Below are 21,613 nucleotides of genomic sequence, written 5' to 3'. Positions count from 1 at the left end.
AAATTACAGTAATTTCACTATTATACGGCGCACCCTTTTGACTAAAATTTTCCCCTGAACCCGGAAGTGCGCCTTATAGTCCGGTGCGCCTTATCTGATGTACAAAGTTGCAAAATTCGCAAACCCGGGAGCGGGTGGCCACAGCTGGCAGGAGCTGCGCGGGGAGGGAGGGAGCTGCCCCCAGCCCCGGTTGCGGCACGGGGAGGGCACCTGGGGCTGCGTTTAAAGGTTACGCCAGTCTGTGAAAAATGTTTGCAAACTGCCAGTAATTCATTACTTTGTTGCATGTGGCCCAGCCCCCGGCCAGCGGCAGCTGCACAGGGAGAGAGGGAGCGGGCAGCGCCGCAGCGCCCCGAGCCGCAGACGGTCCCAAGCCGCCCTGAACCACAGCAACCCCGAGGCGTGACTCGCAGCTGCCCTGAACCATGGCAGCCACGAGCCCTGCCTCGCCAGCCGGGGCGGGCGGGAGTGCCGGGCCCCGCCCACGGGGAGGGCACTTGGGGCTGTGTTTAAAGGCTACACCAACCTGTTAAAATGTTTCCAATTTGAGCACATGCCAGTAAACTCCAGGATCGGGGATTCTGGGGGATACCGTTACTAATTCGTTACTTTGTTGCGCACAGCACGGATCTTCGTGGCAAAAAAATAGTGCGCCTTATAGTCCAGTGCGACTTATATGATCTACAAAGTTGCGAAATTTGCCAATGCCCGGGGGGTGCGCTGGGGGGTCGTGAAATTACTGTAATTTATTAAACATTAATGGCTGCTGTCAACTTCCATTTTGTACTCTGTATAAGAAAACTTCCCAATCACATTTAACATTTTATTCTATATTCAAAAAGGAAATATTCAGATGTCATTTTGTATTTGTATGCCAAACACAAATACAAGACAAATACATCATTTGCTCTCCACAGAGTAGCTCAAACTTAACCACCTAGACCACAGCTGCTGTTTCATCACCCAGCTATATCTCAACAGCATCCAGGGTATCCACTGACAGGACTAGAGCAGACTATGCAATGTGCTATTTTCAAACCAGTGAGAGTAAAAGCAGCCAGCAAAATGTGGGGGCATTGATGTACCAACAGAGTAAAACCCTGTCAGCTTCAAGGGGCAGTTACAGCCCACTGCTGAATGACACAGCATTGTGCTACTTTTCCCTCGACTCAGGCAAAGGGAAATTTAGATGCCCCTGATGATGTTGGTTATCTCACTAGGTAAGTTTGCTAGACCAAATGGTAAACTAAACCCATAAAAGGCATGTGGGTTGTAATGCCTGCTCTGCATCTGTGGGCTGAGCAGCTGCACAGCCCCACCTGTACTGCTCCATATGTGAGGCTGAACACAACTTGCAAGTGAGATCACAGCCTCTCAGCAGCACTCAGCCCAGACACAATGCCCTCCTTTTTTCTTCAACATGAGCAATCATGCCAGACTCCTTTACTTGCTGTCAAGCAATAAATGGAGGTGGCATTAAAGCATCTGACAGTAATACTCATATCTGTGTAGTCTGACAATTAATGTAGTCCTGCTGTCAGTAACACCCTTATCTGCAATAAAATTTATGAAGCAATAACCCCACTCCTGACAATACAAAGCACCTTTGTAAGACAGTAAGAATTGGCAATGTTCTAAAACCATAAAACTAGATTCAAAGTCTCAAGCTAAACACCTTGGAAACAATCTGTGACAAAGTTATACAACATTAACACTTACATACTGATTTTTTAAGTATATAGGAACTTATACAAATGAGGTACAAACCATGTTGAACAAAATTTTAAATTCTTCTCATTAAACTTCAGATAGCTCAAAATACCAGTTCTTATATCACAAGTGTTATTATCTGTAATTTCAAATCAATCCTTCTGTTCTGAAAAATGAGGTACCGTGTCCCAGAAGTGGGCCACAAGAAACACAGCCACCAATACCATTAAAATTTGAACAACTCATTATTTTTAAGGTGGTTTTCAGTTTCTGACTCCGGTGGCTGCTCTGCTTAAACCTGAATATTTTCAGACTTCACACAGGGTAAAGGTAAGTCCCTCACAGGTTTAGTATTCTTACCCAGTTTCTTTCATATCATGGCCTAATGTATTAGAAATAATTAGAAACCCAGTCTCTTTCTTCAATTTCTCAGTCTGACTGTATAACCCCAAGCAAGGCACATTGTTTCTGACATTAACACTAATTTCACGATTACAAGCCGCACTGACTATAAGCCGCATCTCCGGGTGTCGGCAACATTTCGTTCTTTGTCCATACACAAGCCGCACTCAATTATAAGCTGCTCTGTTGTTCGCAGCGAGGACCCGCATGCGATAAAGTTGCCCATCAGTTACAGAATCACGGGATCGCGGAGTTTACTGGCTCGGCTCGGGCCGTGCAAGCTCGATCCCGCTCGGGGCTGCCGACGGGGCCAGGTGGCTCAGCTTGGCAGGGCCGCTTGGGGCTGGCCACCACTGCCGCCAGGCTCGCTCGCCCCGGCCCGGCGCTGCCCCGCGGTGGCAGACAGGGAGGCTCGCCCCACCGGCACCCACGGCGGTGGCGGCAGGCGGGGACAGAGCCTGCCTGCTCCTGCGGTGGCAAGCGAGGGTGGGAGCTCCCCGCCTCCCTCCCGGGCCGCGGGGATGGCAGCACAGAGCCCCCCACCTCTCCCCCGGGCTGCACTGCCTGAAGGAGGGAGCCCCCACCTCCCTCGCCCCTCCACGCTGCTGGCACAGAGCCCGCCTCCACCCACCGCACCACAGAGTAACCAATTTGTAACAATTGCGCAATCCTGGGTTTTACTGGCAGGTGCTTGGCTCAGCACCTTGGCTGCACTTCCAGGGTTGGAAATTTCAGAAATTTTTCACGTATTAGCTGCTCCTGAGTGTAAGCATTTCTGGGGTGGGAGCAAAATTTTGGTCAAAATGGTGCGGCTTATAATCTTGAAATTACTGTACTCTCACTGTATTCAAAGTGTGGGAGTGACAATAGCTTACCTCAATAGAGTGCTGTGATGCATAACTAAGTAGCCATGAAATTATCTACAACATGGAAAATAGTACAACAGCCAGTGGCTGACAAAAGCAGAAGATGCAGGAGTTTCCTGGTTCAATATTTAATCCATTAGATTACATTGGAAAAATTGCTAGAAGGATAAAACTAATAGTTGGCACATTAAAACTGCCATTGTACTAGTATTTGCATGATTCACTGCAAACATTAACTAGTAAAATTTCTTGAACTATTTTCTTTAAAAATTGGAGGAAAACTGATTAACCTTATATAAATACTCATCATTAACCGAGTACTGTATTTTCCCTTACAAATGAAAAAGTGCTTAGAAGGAAAAGTGAGATACTACAAATGTAAAAGATACAAACACAAAAATATTTAATTTGGCTATCTTCACTTGTATAAGATTCCATACAAAATGTTTACAAATCTGCTCCCACTGTTATGGAAAACCAAGCCTTCTTGCAGTCTCAACATAAAGTCCAAGGAACATTTAAATTAATGGATAAAATCAGAGTATCATGTAAATCACATTTACACTACTTGTAATAAATGCTTATCGTGGAGCCCAGAAACAGCTTTTAACAGTTGGGCTCCAGTAAGGATGCAAACAGCAGAAGTGATAAACTGTACAATTACAAACAGAGAACATGCTTCCAGCAAATCCTGTGCTCCTCATCACTCCAAAACCTAGAGCTGCCTGCAACTTACATTACCAGTGCTGCCCTAGAAAGCACCCTGGTCTAAAAAGCTTCCACAAACTCACTCTGTATAAAACAAACAATGCAGAAGCTTATCTAAATACTGGCTTTCTTCAACTGATAAATTACAAAGGGAAAGTTTTCATATCCTACAGAACAAAAGCAATCTATTGTTCTAAAGGCACTGTCATAGGAGTCTTTGGGGTAAGAAGGCGGACACCAGGGTAAACAGAATAGATCTCATAGTTAAAAGCCTGTTAAAAGCCTTTCCATCACCAGTGAGACTGAAATGTGGCATTAAAGAGGATCAATATTTTACAAGAGAACATCAGGCTAAACAGGCTGTCCTGAGGCTTTGTCTGTATCACATGCACGACAGTGTATTATTTGTCTCTCCAAACAAAAAGAAAACCTAATCTTGTAGGTATTTTCACATGCTTCACCATACATGACTACACTGTATGTTGGAATGTGTGTACATTTTAAGTGTCATTTTCCAGCCTGGTATGTGCAGACCTGTCGCTGTTGGAAGGGGCACAACACACAAAATAACACATAGTAACAGGTAAAATAGCCTTTTATTATGGCTGTGCATTCTCTTTTTATAATTTTTTAACACAGTGCCTACTTCATTCATTGGTTACAATAATACAACTTATCACGTTTATAGGTACAAAGTAGTCAGTGTCACTGCTTTGAGCAGACTTTTTACAAGAATTCTACAAAGATATAATAGTTTTGTTTTTCCAACTGAAAGTGTCCGGTGTTTATCTTTGCTTTTTTGGTTCTCGTGTGAACGACCTTGTCTTCTTTTTTCCTTTATGGGTAAACACAAATCTTATCAACTTCTTTTTTCTGTCAGCTCACTCCTCTGGCTCACAGATCACCTGTCAGTCTCTTCTACACAGACTTGCACACAGACTGAAAAGCCAAGACACAGTGCCCAACCCTACCACACAGAAGTATCTAAGAGGCATTTCCCCTTGCATTTCTCTGAGACTTTTGCACAGGTCAGACACTCATGTCTCCTCCTAAACAAATACTGTGGTTCAAAAGTATATGTAATACATATTTACAGGAGAGAAAAAAAGTAACTGGCACAGTATCTGGCTATATAATTTTGATTTCTTGCTTTGTTATAATAACTGTTTTCACAAGACTTATGTTGTAATAGAAAACATAATCTGCCTCAAAAGAAGGCAAGTACAGAAAGAGGAGCCCCACTGTGTAAAAAAATTTGCAATTTAGGGCTGAAGTAATGCAATTATCAGCATTCCCATTGTTTGGAAGAGGGCCTAGAGATCTGGCAAGGAATGCTTTTCACATTTGAGATGTACTTGTTGCCATTCCTGTGGCAACCTGCCAACACAATTATTTAAAGCAGTACCTGCAGTTACTATTTTCAAGATGGTTTCACTCCCTGAGGAATCAAGTGTTATTTATAGGGCCTCAAGTTATTCGATACTTGAGATAAACACACACCCCTCCTTGTATCAGAGACCTGATAGTTTCACATAGTTTCAATTATTTCTGTAGGCACAATCCTGACCCTCAGGGATTTATGCACACTTGGAATCCACCTTACACTTATCACCAAAACCCAAACTGTACTAATAGGCAATGCTTCCTTTTTTGTAGGGAAGCAACACATCTGTCCTAGAGCTATGAAACTCATGAAACTGCCATGGTCTTGACAGAAAAATATCTTGGCAAAGGAGTATTTGTAACCATCTCACCTGTACTTCTGAATCAGCATCAACATGCTGGAGTTGAAACCAGGTGTCTCTGTTATGATACTTCTGCAGATCTTCTTTCTGTATAGCTACCTTTCCTGAAATAAACCAGAAGCACAGTTTAAGATATGCTTTAGCTCTACCAAGATACATTTCCATCAAAAACAAGTCCTAAACCAATGATTTAGGGCCTGTCCCATTCAAGAAAGGCTTTAGAGGAAATATTTTTTGGGGGAATACTTCTTTACACAATACATAATGGTGAGCACAATACTGATGGAACATACAGTTCTGAGGAGCATCTTTTTCCACTGCATTTTGTGAATGACTTGAAAATTCCTGAAGTTCTATTCAGCACTGGACGTTGTGGACAAGCTTGTAAATATGCTTATAATAAAAATTTTTATTATTACTTTTCTGGCCTGCAATTAAGGTTGTGGGAAGAAAAGCTCAGAAACTGTTGCAGAGATTTTTTTGCGGCTGATGTCTGTAACAATCCCAAATTAAATGTTCCATGCACATGTTATTGTCAACAATATTTCAGGATGAGGCATTTCATTGTATAGTTTTGTAGGAGAAGGGAAACAACTAGAGATGTCAAGTCACAGCAGATTTCCACATTTGCATTTTGGGGTCCTGTCAACCTCTCTCTCTTTCTCACTCAAATCTTTAACATCTCACATTACACAAGCCAGAGCCACCCAAGGGCTATCTCTAACTGTAGAAAAAAGCCAGGGGGGAAAACCCGCCCCAAAACACTGAAGAGTTTTAACTCTCACATTTTTTACACCTCTCTTACCACTACCAAATTAGCTGTTTTGGTAGGGACAGTAACAGCACCCAGCTCCAGGCTGTGAACTAAGAGCCCACATGAATGCAAAGGGTCAATGCAGAAATTTCTGTCCTGCCCAATCTCTCTCAAGCACTATGTAAAGCACTCTCTGAGGGGCAATGAAACTTTTTCCAAGCATCTTTCTTTGTATACACAAAGCTGAGCGTGGCATGCCTGAGGAGCACGTGATCCTCAGAAAGCTGCTTTGGGTTGGGTGGCTCCCCAGGCACTGAGCAAAGCAGCATGTCTGAAATGAAAGAATCCAGGGCAGTCAGACACACTGACAAGGCTCGAGGAAGCTGGGGTTTGGCAATGTGGTTGGGTAGACTTTTGCTGCTAAAGTGAGTTGCTCGCTTTGTCATAAAAATACAGACCTTCTTTAACCAAATGTTTTAGATAAAATTCATCAATGGATATGGGTTTTGTGGGAAAAAGATCACCAAGTCTACCAAAATTCATGCAGTCTGACCAGATGTCAGTAATAGATTACCCCAGCAAATGTTAACAGAACACATTTACAAAGAAAAAAAAGGAAGAATACGAGATCAAAGACTATAAAAGTGGCAAACACAAAGCACTCTCCCTTCTGAAATCTAAAAGCTTACAGAAGTCCTAGCAGCAAGTTATTACACACCAGAATTCTCTCAATTTATGGCCTTTGCCCTTAGCTGGATGGCTTCACCCAGCCCTCCTGTTTGCTGGGCTACACCCCATACCATGCTGCAGCTGCATTCTTCTGTCACCTCTGGCTGTTTCTGATGACAGTTTCCAGATTTCCACTCCCAGTTCCTAAACTACCCTGCCATTCTTCCACAACTGCCCTCTATAGTATCTGCCAGGGTTTCTGCTCTAGCTTCCCTTTCACAACTTCTGATCCATTATTCCTGTCTTGTTCATTCTGTCCTCAGCCCCATCCTCTCACTCCTTGGCCTGTAGAGATTATCAGATCCTGATAAACATTGAACTAGAGATTAACAAGGGAGACTCTTTATTGCAGAGCAAGACACTTGAAACTTCTTAGAAAAGCAATTATTAAATTATACAAACCTACAAAATAATATGGCAGGAAGGGTAAATAAGACATCTGAGCTGTGCTGAACAGAAGACACCAAGTTATTCTGCTTGAAAACCCATGGGATGACTGTGTTTTTTCAAAGCTTCTACTTTTTTTCTCCAATCCCAGTGGTTTGTGGGGAACTAGTTTCTCTAAAACACTTTGAGAGGAATACATTGAAATGCATGACCTTCCACTAATTGCTTTAGACCTTACTTGAAATTGTTTACTTTCACTGCTTGCTATCCTCACTCCACCCTTTAATCTCTTGCAGAAATCCTCCACTCACTGCAGCGTTGCACAGACTTTCCAAACTCTGTCACCCACAACCAGTCCCATTCACAGTCACCTCCCATGTAAGGAGTGCCTTGCAGAAAACTCAAGGATGGTTTCCCAATATCTGCATGCTATATATATATATAAATATAGTATAAAGGGTGAGATCACTGCCCCCTCTTTCAGCAGGGAGTTTCACTGCTCTCTGCACCAAGGATGGCAAGGTAACTCAGATGGGTCTGGCCACAAAGAACATGATTGCAGCACAAAGTGTTCACAGGCAATGGCACGTGCCTCCAGCTCTGAGGGAGTTAACGTGGTGATACAACTGTTTTGATTAGGAAACTGTTTGAACAGCACTGTTTGCTCTGCACACAAGCAAGTTTTATTAATGGCTGAAACTTATTGACTGGGCTGGCTATTATCCAGGGGTTTTCATTGCATACCAAATGATCCACAAAGAAGAAAAACCTACTAGGAAAAAAAAAAAAAAGAAGGTGGCAATAAAAAGAGGCTTACAGTTTGGCCAGTCTAAACATATACAAAGATATATTACTGATAAGGCAGAATGTTTGATCTGCCCTATTAAACAGTTCTCTGCATACACACAGAAGAGCTTCCCCGCTGTTCCTGTGAGGAAACAAATTCCCTCACAATTTGTTAGTAACTCTTTACCTGCACCAACCATGTCCATCCAGCTCACATTCTTCCTCCTCCTCCTCACCAGACCCACGTAAAACACAGTGCAGATGCTGAGCATGGTTGTTTCTGCCCTGGTCTATGCAGTCACTGCTCTTCCACTGGCTGACCTGCATCTGACCTGGCTCAAACAACTTCCAGCAGCACCAGAACTAGGTTAAATCTAGGCCAATAATCACAAGCTGTTGGCACCTGTCATTTGACCTGACACTACACGATAAGAACCTGTAATTCTCCCTGAAGATAAACCTGACACGAGAGGTCAGAAAGATTTACCACCACTCATTTAAAGGATGTTTTCCTCTTTGTGGCTCTTCAGCACGCTCCCAGACTAGAGCCCATTGTTTTGCACTCTTTCTCAAGACTTGGGTGGTTTCCAGACAGTATCAAGAAACTCTAAATCTTGCACCTGAGGCACCCAGCCACTCCTGCTGGTTTCCTTGGAGTGGCCCCAGGCCGCAGAGTCTGCATCTGTTTAAGCTTTTACACACTCTATGGGAAGAGGCAGGAAATAGCTGAGCTTGTTGAACAATATAACGTGCAATTTCAAAATTTAGCATAAGTTACATTTTTAGAAGTTAGATTCTCAGCAATAACCAGCTAAGATGAAGCATAAACATTCTTCTCATCTGAACCAATTTCTTTCTGAAGCCTGAGGCTCACCAGGACCTCGGACTGGGGGAGGGTAGGAAAACCTCACACACTCCTGTGTGTTTTCCATCCATATGGCAGCATTTTACCTATGACACCCCCCGTCCCCGCCCTCCCCACTTCAGGTTGAACAGATCTTCACTGGAACATTTAAATCCTAAACTCTGTGTTCAAAACAAAGGTGCAACATGCCACAACTGAGCTCTTTCTTCTGTGAACCTCTCTTTAGAGAAAAAACAACATACCTATTATTGAGGAGACAGCTTACAGATTAATAAAGTTACTACCTAGGACATGGATGGTTTTAAAGCTGCAAATTCCACTTAATAATTCCTGGTACAAACTGATTTAAGAGCCTCCTGTGTTCTCCACCCATGCACCCCTGCTCTCTCTCAGCTGGGCATACTGAAACTGTAGAGGAAATCAAGCAAATCTAAAAAAAACCCAAACAATGAAAATAAACATTCAGTGCAAGGAGAAGAGAATAAGAAGTTTCATGGGTAACATGTAGGTGCTGTTGGCATTTCTAACACAAAGGTCATTTCTACCGACCTGTTTTAGAGCTTCCCCACTTAAGAGTCACATTAACATAGCTACAAGACAGAAGGAGATCAGTAATTTGGGCACAGAGGCAGAGATTTTGAAGAGGGAAGGGTAGGAATTTCTGGCTATGCTGCCTGGGAAAGTGCTTGTGGAAACACCGCACTCCCAGTGCCCATCTCTCACTGGTTACAAACATTTTTCCAAAGTAAGCCAATGCAGACCATTAACTTGTCCCTAGGCTTGTTAAGTCAGGGGCAATATCTCCATATAAAGACTAACAAAATTGATAATTTGGCTCAGGCATTCTTCATCTATGGTTATCTTCTGTCTGCATTACCTGTTGGTGACAAAAGGGTTAGGCATTGGTTGAAGGATAACATCTCACCTTTTAAGAGTAATTTTCTAGTTTGCAAATGAGATATGTGAATATTTATGATAAATGCTAGACTAGTAGAAGATTTCTTTACTGAAATAGTAGCACAGCAGCAATAGGAAAGGAGCTTGTCATTTTAAAAGGGCACAAGGCCCCACCTGAAACATGATCCAAGACATTTGGATCCAACAGTTATTTTACAGAAGCCTAAAATTGGAGCATTTCAGGAGCTCTTGTATCTTCTCTTTAGGTTGTCTTTATCTTGGAATACCTACACAGTAAAAACAACAGGATTTTACACACTACTGCCTAGTGAGCTGAAACAATATAGTATTTTTCTATAATATCCTTCATTAACAATGACTGCAGTACAGGTAATTTACAGCAAAGGGGTTAGGTCTGAGTCACATTAAAAGGCCCCAAAAGCCTAATTAACTGAGTCTTCTCTCAGCAATGAACAGAGACTTTGTCTCCTTCCTATATAATTCAGTATTAGGCAATAAGTGAGCCTCAAAGATGCTTCAGAAGTTGCTTCATGTTAGAATGTTAAGTGCACAGACACACTGTATCACTATTGATATAATATAACTAATACAAAGGTGCACAAAGAAAGTCTCAATAGTTGGAAAGAGTAAAGACAAATCAGAATCAATTTTAATCAATACTTTAGGCTGTGAGAGCCTAATTGTCTTGAAACAAGAAGCATCACTGCTATTCCAGCCTACCTAGAATTTTATGATTATCTGTATGAAAGGTTATTTGTCTTTAAATCAAAGTACAGAAACGCTGACTGCCTTGTACAAGAGCAGCACAAATTCACTCACCTCACCCGTAACCCAGAAAACGATCGAAAAAAAGCAAACTCCCTATTTCAGAATTACAAAGATAAGGATGAGAATTAGGGGCAACATAAGGCTTCAGAGCCCTAGAAGCAGCAGAATTGCTCCCACACGGCTCCTGTGCAGTGCACCATGAAGCACAAGCACTATTAGACCATCTGCTACTATGGGTAAGAACTTAGTGGCAATAATAGCAGAACACTTCCAGCACAGCATTAACTCATCCACAGAGAGTACTGAGGTATGTGATATTCATGATCCCAATTTCATTTGTTTGGGTTTTTTAAACTAGTCCAAATGTACTAAGAATATCACTTATTAAATCAATTTTTCCCCTTTGTGGGATTTATCTTGGATAAAAAGGCAGAGAGAAGTAGACTGTGGACAAAGCATAGCTTCTGTCCTTAAAAGTTGCAAGCTGCAGCATTGCATGAACTATCTTCTATCAAGGTTCTTTTGCTGGTTACAATGCAAGACATCTCACCTGGTTCACATCTGAATTTCTGCTCTCCCTTCCTCTTAAAAACAGCAAAACCCTCAAACAAAGAAAAAGAACCCTCTCCAACCACACCTCTGGTATCAACTGTTGGGCCCTTAAAATGGCCCTGCATTTGAGACACTGGGTAAAGCCTGTGGTTGTTGCAATGGGAGAGCAGCCCTGAACCCCAGACTTGCAGCCATCGCTGTCCACCTCACAGCAGGCACCAAAGACCTGAGCCTGCTGCCTGCACTGAACAACCACCTCCTTATTCCCTCATTCTACATACAGACAATATTAAACCTTGTATGCCAGGAGAAAGGCTGCATGAAAAGACAGTTGAGGTTCTAGCACATTATATTCAATAGTTTTGTTTGTATTTATACTTCCAGGATGAAAAAGAAAAAATACCACTTTTTGAAAGCTCAACTTTGTTTTCCTGCTCTTGGGACCACCTACCACCTTAAAAGACACTGTGAATGCAGCCTAGCAACTTATTCTGTGCAGAGAGTATTTACTTTAGCCTTTCTATGGAGCTGCAGAGAACCTTTCCAGGGTATTTCTAGTTTATATCTTTTTGAAACTTGTCATTGTGGAAGACTCATCTGTTTCCTTTATTTTATTAGTAGTTATATTTGTATCATACTGAGTTATACATTACTCCCACAGCATCCACCAGTACATTACAAAAACAGTAAACCACTGTCTAAGCCATGGTCAGGCTAGAAGAAACCAAGGAACAGTATTTTCTACTGAAATTTTGATCTCTGCTTCATGCTGCATCAGAGAATCTTTCCTGCACCTAACTAGCAAGAAGCACAGCTTATCAGGGATGACTCTTATTTTTTTTCTTTTAAACCAGTAAAATAATGAAATAAAAAAGGTGATGCTTCAGCTACATTTGGTAGCTGTTACCTAATAACAGTAGATGGTTTCCTTGGATGTTTGGTAATAAATTGTGGCAACTCTGCAAACATACCTCCTCAGCTTTGGAAGTAGCCATTAACAAAGGCACAGGTAACTCAAACATGCAAGTCTCAAACAACTTTCAATTCCAATGTGTTTTCACTTTGTGAGCGCCTCCAAGAGCAATGATTTGGTTTCATCTACTTTAGTCCAGATCAGCTAAGTTTAGCTATTTCTGAAGGCAAATTTGTTTTAGTGCTTTACTTTGCTTCACCTCATCCAGCATTAAGCAAGAAGAGAGTTACAACCTGCCAGGATACAATGGCCACAAGAGTCTCAATTTGTCATACCACACACCTAACAACCTGTATGAAGGTGATTTAGAGCAGTTAAGTTATTGTAAATGTAATTAACAGAACCACGCACTATCGGCTTCTCCATTGGCTTTTTGCTCCTTCACTGGAAAGCTTTTGCATTTCAGACTTGTGCTTTATTCAGCACCATTCCATCCCCATTAGCATAGCAGCATTTTGTTGTATTCAGTTCCTCCTTAGCACAGATGTTGGCAAGTTAGTTTCATGCATCTCTTACCAAAACATATGAAGTGCTGAGGTGAAAAAAACCAAATTGACTTAAGTAGAGGATAAATAATTGTGTACTTGTCACCTGAAGGACAGATGATATCAACTAATTTCTCACAGAAGTGTTAAGTGATTTGGTGTGGCATATTTCCTGTTTTTGAACTGATCTGTATGTTTAAGGTCACAGCCTGGCAGCCTGAGCTATTCATTACTCGGCTCTGGGCATATCACAAACATGGTTTTCCTCACTAAATCTAGCTCAGTTATTGAGGTGTGAGAAGCTCAGTTTATTGTTATTGCACACACAGCATATCTCATTCAACATCTCTAAAAAGCTGAAAAATATCAAAACAATCATTAAAGAACATTTGCCTGATATAGCAGCACTACTCCTTCTGCTGCATCTAGCCAGAGACATTTTTTCCCCCTTTATTACTGGAGGGGCACCAAATGGCAGTTTTTCAAGTTAGCCCCATCTCCTCTATGTTTTTCTTGTTGTAACAACTAGATGGAAATAACTATTCTACATATTGTAGGCACATATTCTAGCAAATTGGCCTGCTACTGCTATTTGATCATTCAGAAACAAACATGATTTTAAATTGCATTTACCATTCCTTTCAGTAGTACATTTCCTACTTCAGGCAATTCAACATACTATATAGATGAGTACATACTCTATCTAGTAACAGTCAATATCAATTAAACAACAACTTAAGACTAGTTTACTTTCACGGTAATTGTTTGCTATATTTTCTCTAAAAAGAAAAATAGTATTTCAGATCCACTGAACTCTGCATTTTCTTCATTATATTTGTACTTCAAGAAGCATCCAGGATTCTTCAAGACACAATTGTTCAGAAGATGTGTCTGTTAAACTAAAAAAATCCCAGATGACTCAACAACTATGATTAAGAAAATGCAAATGCAATAAGCAAACATGCAAACTCAAAAGATATCTTTATCTGCACAATCCTCCCATCCTGTATGCCAAAATACTAGAGTATGTTTCAAAACATATCTGCTAAACATGTTCCAGTTTGAGTTTGTTTGGCTCTTCTCGGAAGTTTGTGTCAGAGGTTTCAGGGGGCTCTTGTTTTTTCATATTCTCTCTTCCACATCTTCCGTTTTTGGTAGCTTAACCAGTCTCATCTGTCACACACAGAGTTGCATTTCTGAAGTTATAGAATTTACTATCACAAACTTATACTTCACATTTGAATAAATAAAAATAAGTCTGAACTCCAGTAAACCTAGAAGACACTATTGTAACACCAAGAGAAACTCCTTTAAACATTTAACAGTGAACCAAAAGGAATTCTGCTAACCATCTTCAAAAAATAGCTACTTGCCAAATTCTTACCATTTTGACCCATATACACTCTATTCTCTGTCTCAAAACCCCCTCAAAACCAGCAAAAAAATGCAAAGAGATGTCAAATATTGCAAATTTCACACAGGTAAATTCACAAACTCAAAAAATTAAAATTAGTCTCTCCTGGATGGAAGACACAACCCCTCAACTCTTTCTCTGAGAAGTTCATTGCTGGATGAGCATGAGAAACCACATTTTCTTCAGCAAAAGTCTCTCATGATAACAGAATGTTACAAGTGATCTTTGGAATGCAAACAAAGGGCCCCTGACTGCAGAATTTGATGGTTCGGTGACAAAGAGCTCATTCTATCTCTACTCTGGCCACCCTTTTCAGTAGGGACCTCTTCCAAACCATACTTGCTCAAGCCTCACCAAGTAAAGGTTTAAGTCTTAATTTTAAGCTGAAGATACACATATAGTAACTATTGCTTTTAAATGTTACAGTCTTTTATCAAATAAAACAGGTTACTTGGTCAAAAAAAACCTCTACTCTTGAGCTTTGCACTGCTGACTCCGATTTCATAGGAACTACTGGAAAGAGCTACAAGCTGTTACTCCAGAGCACTGTTCTCTTTCCAGAAAATTTTCCTACAACAAGTAGAACTTAGAGTAGTATCAAACTGACAGTAATTCTGGTTTTTTTCTTCTCTACATTATTATTTAACACACTTCCATATATTTGAAATGCTTTACAAAATATGCCTGCAATAAGCAGGAAGGGGAACAGACGGAGGAAGAGAGTAAAAAATACTGCAGTAGATAATATACACTGTAAAATCTCAATGCAGACAGGAAACAGCAGAGTTTTGACTTCTAATGCTACATCAACCCTGACACCAAGCCATGTGGTTTGGTTGACACACTGGAGAGAAGGAATTGCATCCAGGGGGACTTTGACAGGTTGAAGAGGAGGGACCATGGGAGCTTCGTGAAGTTTAACAAGGCAAGTACAAGGTCCTGCACCTGGGTCAGAGCAATCAGAAGCTCAAACACAGGCTGGGTAGAGAATGGATTCAGAGCAGCCCTGAAGAGAAGGACTTGGCACTGTTGGTTGACAAGAAGCTCAACACGATCTGGCAATGTGCACCTCAAATTTTCAAGTCAAGTGTATCCCAGGGCTGCAGCAAAAGCAGTGTGACCAGCAGGTCTAGCAAAGTGATTCTGACCCTCTAACTCTCCTCTTGTGAGACCCCAGCTGGTGTACTTCATCCAGGTCTGGGGCCCCAACACAAGAAGGATGTGGAATGAGTCCAGAAGGTCACTAAGCTGATCAGAGGGCTAGAGCACCTCTCCTATGATGACTGGCTGTTCAGCCTGGAGAAGACATGGCTCCAAGGAGATTCTCATCTTTGAGGATGCCTCCAAGGGCATGTAGTGATAGGACAAGGGGGTATAGCCTTAAATGAAGAGTAGGTTTAGAGTAGACACTAGGAATGAATTCTTTTCTGTGAGGATGATGAGGCACTGGAACAGGTTGCCCAGAGAAGCTGTGGGTGTCCCATCCCTGGAAGTGTTCAATGTCAAGTTGATGGAGCTCTGAGCAACCTGATCTAGTGGAAGGTGTGCACTTCACCATGTTTCAAACGAGGTGTAGAAACTAAATGGCCTTTAAGGTCCATTCCAACCCAGACTTTTCTATGATCCTAAGACCACTACAGCAACACTCCAGTTTTCCTACCTATGGATTCTGCAACACAGGCAAAAGTTAACATTGCCATCTCCTGAAGAAAGTGAAAAATGAAAATTTGATCAATCATGCAAGCATGCAAACAAAAGTCTTTATATTTTCTGCATGTCCTCTTCACAAACTACTCCCAGTAGCTTCAAGTTTACCCTTGCAGCTTCTGAATAATTCCCCTCAAACACTAGAGCTTGATTATTAATACATGAACTTAGGAAACATGGAGAAAATAAAAATATTTTCACTTCTCTATCTGCAATTTCACGTGTCTGACATGTATTAAGTGGTTCAAGAGACTTTTTCCAAGAGAAGAAGTAAAACCCTGAGCAAGAAAAGTCCCTGGCCCGTTGATGGGTCACTGCAGCTGCTGAAAACTGGTGACACACAAGAGATCAGATAATTTCAACAATGAAAAACTCATCAGTTGAAGAAAAGGAGATGTTACTTTCAAAGTAGAAGGAAAACTAGACATTAGAGAGAATAAAAAGCTTTCCAAAAGCTCATTTGACAATCAGAAATTGACTCCCTCCTCCTCAGGATGCTATACACACATGAGCTCACTTATGGACAAAGAGAATGATGACCTGCTTTCCCAGCTCATATGTAAAACAATAATTAAAGAAAAAGCTTGTGACTGCATGATAAATTACTGTCATGTAAAGATACATGTGAAATACCTGCACCACGACCCCATGGTTTAAGATAATAATTTTTATGCCATTAAAACTGTTGCTCAACATCTGACAACTTCCTCACTACAATCTGTCAAGATAGTTATAGCCATGGTAGTTACACACTACTTATTTCAAAAGAGATGAATAACTGGAAAAAAAAAATAAAGTTCAAAGTGTTCAGGTGACTTAAAATAGAAACTGTTCCCCTCAATCAAAACTAAGTTTTTACAAGGTTTTTATCTCCAAAGAGATAAATGGAGTGTCACACAATTTTCAGAGATGAAATGCACAGCAAATATCTGGAAAAGCAGGAATCTTGTCAATCTCAAATAGGCACTGGAAGTCTTTTAGAGCTATTTTGTAGGTGACAGCTTGCTCTGATACACTCCACAAAATTCTGTCATCACTGTACTTGGGCTGCCTATGGCCAGTAGCTATTGCTCTGCCTGCTGTCAACGTAGCCATAGTTTAACAATGCACGCAGGCAAGTGCGAGGGCCCTGGAAAACTGCAAGACTAATTGCCTTGCACTTAGGAAAAAACATAAAAAGTAACATTTGCAGAAACAAATGAAGTAGTCAACATTTAAACAAGGTTTTATAGCCTGCTTTAGTTAAACTGTAATCTGCATTCACTATCACAACAGACAGTGCTTGTCTCCCCAACTTTTTTACATAGAATATGTAATACTGAAGGCATTTCTGACAACTGACAGCAGAAGGACAATACTAAGCAGCATTTAGCACTATTATCATCAGCCCTATCAAGACCCCCAACTGGTGAGACTACATATGGTGTAAAAGTTAAAATCCAAGAGAAATAAGCTGTAAGGAAAGTAGTAATTTATCAACACATACCTATGATGGAATCCCTTCGAAAAACATCTCTGTCAAAAATATAAAATGACAGATGGCGAAAGGTCCGAGGAATTTCACAGTAAAAGTCTTCTCCATAGAAGGGGCTGAGTGAACAAAAACAACCAACATACACAAACATACACACACACAAAAAAAAAAGGAAAATTGATTAGTGTTGGTATCCTGAACAAGCCAGTGTGTTTATATTTCACATCCACATCATTATGGACCGCGATGGTCTTTCCCACCAACTAATGTTCACTTTCAAGCACTGTTCAATTTTGACTCTAAATATCTTAAATGCCCACAGAACAATATTTTTTAAAGGACAAAAATTAACAGATACTTCTTTCTTTCTTCCTTGAAAACAAGTGTCCCTTTGCAAAGGGGGCAGAGACCGCATTGTTTGTTAACATGCAGTGCCTTGAAGGGTAGAGGGAGGCTCCTGCTGCCACAGAATGCCTACAAGTAGGACATTAGGATAGAGCTCACAAAAGCATACATGAAAAGGATGAGAAAAACACAGTATGGTTCATGGCTTTTTTTTTTAAAGCATTTAGTATACTTAAAATAAAATGCCTACAGCCATTGCATCTTTTCTCATCCCCTGCAAAGTTTCTTGTTTAAAATCAGATTCAGTCAACTGACAGTAACTAAGCCTTGGAGCTGGCACCATGCTTGTTACCTCAGAGCACTGAATATCTATTTTTGCATAGTAGAATTGTATAGAATTTTTTTTTTTTTTTTTTACAGTAAGACCATTTTTTTTTAAATGACAGTACTATCTCAGCATGGAAAGCTCTTTAAGGACTTAAGGGCCTTTCTTTGGATCCTACCAATTTAAATGGGGCAAAGAAAAATCTCAGACACCTGACATCAACCCTTTCAGTTTCTCTCTATCAAATTACATGGTTAAGGATTTACTCCTAGGAACTATAAGCATATATCAACATTATTTATTCATTGACAGGTCTACCATTTTACACAGACCTTTCATTCCAAGTCACTCATGCTTCAGTGGATCTAAATAAGTGGATGCAATTCAAGTCACGTGGACAAATATAGCAAGCACTGCACATGTAGACTTAAAAAATAAATGTAGTTCCAACAGGCCAAAAGTCAGAAAGTTTTTTCTTTCTCTCTTCAACATGGACATCCTTATTGCCTTTGTTGAGTTCAGAAATGAGACAGAATTGTGCTGCAGTTTAAATCACTAATAAATTTGTTTATGTTAGAAAATTAGATATGCAAAAATTATTAACAATTTCTTGGACTAACTTTTAAATTTTTCATTATTTTGTCAGGAAAGGTCATTCCCCTGGCTTCTTTCAGGGATGTTTTACATCACCCTACAGTTTTGCTTGTATTTCTGCCTATAGGAAAAATACACTGCCTCAGAATTACCACGTTCCCTCAAGAGGTAGCTGACAAGTCTCCCCTAAAACACAAAGGCACTGCGAATTAGTTAATCAGTCTGTGTCAGAAGGGAAAATGCCACATTAATTTCATGAAACCCAGAGACATCACTCAGAATTCACCGAGAACATTATTTAAATCACTACTCCCCTAGTCGCACAGAAGAACACATGTTGGATGAACAACAAAGCCCAAGGCGTATCCACAGGTTAAACTTCCACCACTGAAATTGTTTCCCATTCCTTGAAATAAATGCATCCATCTGTAAGTTACAGAAACCAATGTGAGGCCCACTCAGTCGTCCCTACAGTGAAGGCAGGAGAGGAAAACCTGACAGGTGGAAATGGCAGCTGGTTTGACTGCTTGTCCCAACTGCCCCATCCAATCCAGCACTCTTTGTTACATTCCCTTTACCCATTCTGCTCTGAGAGGTTTTATCTGGAAGCAAGAATTTCACAGTCACCACTTGAGGCAGAAAATACCTTAATTTTTTGTTACTAGCAGCTTCTACCAAGCTGGGTAGTACATGAGTGTCCCAGCAGCCATGCTTCTGCTGGCAGCCCCAAGGGCCTCATTCTGTGCACATCACTTGGTGCAAGCTTTCACGCGCAGGCTTAACCCTAGGGGGCCAAACAAATGCATTAACATTGCCCAAATATCTAGTGCATTATACATGCAAAACACTTTCATCATTCTGAGCTTTAATACTCTATTCAGCCATAAAATTGTCCTTTCTGCTGGAAGAACATGACAGATGAATTTATTCACTAATGACCTTAGAATGAAACGATACTTAATGAACTGTGGATTATATATCCAATCCTCCATCAAAAATATGAGGGAAGCTTCAGTGTACTGCAAGTCTAAATGCCATATAAATACAAGTGACTTATACTGAGCATAATTGAATGATTCTGGGGGGAAGAGCAGGGAGGAGACATCAACTGGAACCTTTGGCAAGTCCCACAGCAAAACAAACAGAAGTCAGAAAAGCAGCGTGGACAACAGGAGGTACCTAGCCCAATGCACAGAATCAGAAAGAGACTAATTAACAGAAGAAAAGCTCTGAAGGCTAACTTAGCCATGCAGGAACCATATCGAGTCACTACTACTGGCACAAGGTCTATTAGTCTGAGCAGTGCAGTCTGAGCCACCACCAACAGAAGAGAAGCTTTGTTCTGCTCTTGCTTCTCCCCTCTGAGATCTTGAGGCCCTGGTAGATTCACAACCTCTCATCACTCAGGTAACACCCCCTGAGGTGCACTGGTTCTTAATTAATTAAAGCAAGCAGATTTCCAACACAAGCATACTCACTCTGCGCTGGGTAATTAGCCAGCAAAGATGTAACTGTAAGAATACACATCAAGATAAATCTGATACATTCCCAAACCAATCTTCTGCAGCTCTGCAGAAACAGTAACTTCTTTCTGAAGGAATCAAATGCAACCACACAAATACTTCCAGCTTCCACTTAAATGTGTGCTTTTTCTCCATGTATCTCTCCAGAACAGTGCTCGCTTTGTCTCCCACCAAGACCTGAAGAGCAAGAGGTCGCAGCAGTCAAATCCCATGATTTATTTCCCAAGCTAACTTAGCTTGAGCGAGAACCCCAGGGCTCCAGAATGGTTTTCCAAAAGAACAGCTAAATCCCTCCCGCAGCATCTCCTCTCTCCGAAAAGCCAGAATTCGTCTGGTGGGGATTCAGTGAGTACTTTTATTTTGACAGAGCAATTAATAAAAAGCAGCAACATCTGCCTACCCAGCCCTCAGGAGTCTGACAACATCCTCCAAAACAAATACTTGAACTAGCCCAGCCAAAAACTCGGAAATCTTTCAAGAACCATGTGAGTTCAGATTCAACTTACAGGTTTTGAGTTGAACTTTCCTTGTAGATGAATCAGCCCTACACTCAGGAAAAATTTTATTCATTCAAAGTGGAGGAGTAACAGTGAGGGCCTCCTCCCCAACCCTGGCAGAATAGACTGCACATGAATATGATTACAAAGGAAGGGCATGGCCAAGACCAGTGCTGTCATTATTTCAGTTTCTTCTGGACTTCAAACAAGCGATGGGATGTAACTGCTGAAAGCAAGAACTTGTGAGGTTAGAAAGAGTGGATCTCCCCTGAAAACGCAATTCATCTCCTTCCAAGCTGAACATAACTGCATTTTCAAACCCAGTTTCTTCAGTAAGGACTACTAAGTTTAAAACAGTTCTGCTAATTTTGTTTTAGTTTTGCCATCACAGCAACAAGAAGAGTGTCAGTGCAGGTATCAGCTAGTCTTTAGGTATGAAACAGGGCTTGTTCTTAAGTTGCTGTCTCTTGTTTTCCTTATGGGGTTAGAAATGGAGAAAGATTTGTACCAATTTTTAAATTCTTGCTCCAAGCTTTTCAGGCACACAAGGGCCTGATTAGCACACATGCATCACCTTAATATGTCCTGAAAGAGGGAAGCCAACCTCTGCAGCCCTTTTTTCCTCAGGAAGCACAGGGGTCTCTTACTGCACAGCTTCTGTACAGCCTCTACCACCAACAGACACACTGATCAATCTCTCTTCAGGACACTTTCCCTAGTATGCTTCCACAGCTCTCATCACAGAAGAGATACACACAAAAAAGTCAGATCGATGTATAAACAGTGCAACAGATTTAAATCTTCAGGCGCACTCACTCTCTCCCCGCCAACAACTTGCTTGTTCTGAATGCTTATGGCACAGGAGTAGGAATACCAAGAAAACAAAACTAAAAAAGATCCCTCTAGGTATTGTTTCACTTACTTACAGCTGTTCAGTAACCCCCCCCCCCCCCCCATTTCAAGCTATCTATTTTTGAATGTCTTCTAATGCATGTTTTGGCAGTGGATATTTTCAGGAGGAGACAGGGAAGGAGAAGAGAAACAAAAATTACTGTGCAGGTCAAGTGGAATGAAAGCAAATAAGGA

General features: G+C 41.1%; 1 protein-coding gene across 2 annotated transcripts in view; it reads right to left on the bottom strand.

The window, feature by feature from the left end:
- Positions 1-21,613, bottom strand: part of RASA3 (RAS p21 protein activator 3) — a 132,701-nt gene that overhangs the window by 66,843 nt on the left and 44,245 nt on the right. For both annotated transcript variants that reach the window (XM_033052479.1, XM_033052480.1), the window contains exons 3-4: positions 17,256-17,359; positions 5,441-5,535 (exon numbers count right to left, since the gene is read on the bottom strand). In XM_033052479.1, coding sequence (XP_032908370.1) covers positions 5,441-5,535; positions 17,256-17,359 — 199 coding nt within the window. The remainder of the gene's footprint in view (positions 1-5,440; positions 5,536-17,255; positions 17,360-21,613) is intronic.

Source organism: Catharus ustulatus, chromosome 2 (genome assembly GCF_009819885.2).
Source record: "Catharus ustulatus isolate bCatUst1 chromosome 2, bCatUst1.pri.v2, whole genome shotgun sequence".
Lineage (NCBI taxonomy): Eukaryota > Metazoa > Chordata > Aves > Passeriformes > Turdidae > Catharus > Catharus ustulatus.
This window is presented reverse-complemented; position numbering and strand designations above follow the sequence as displayed.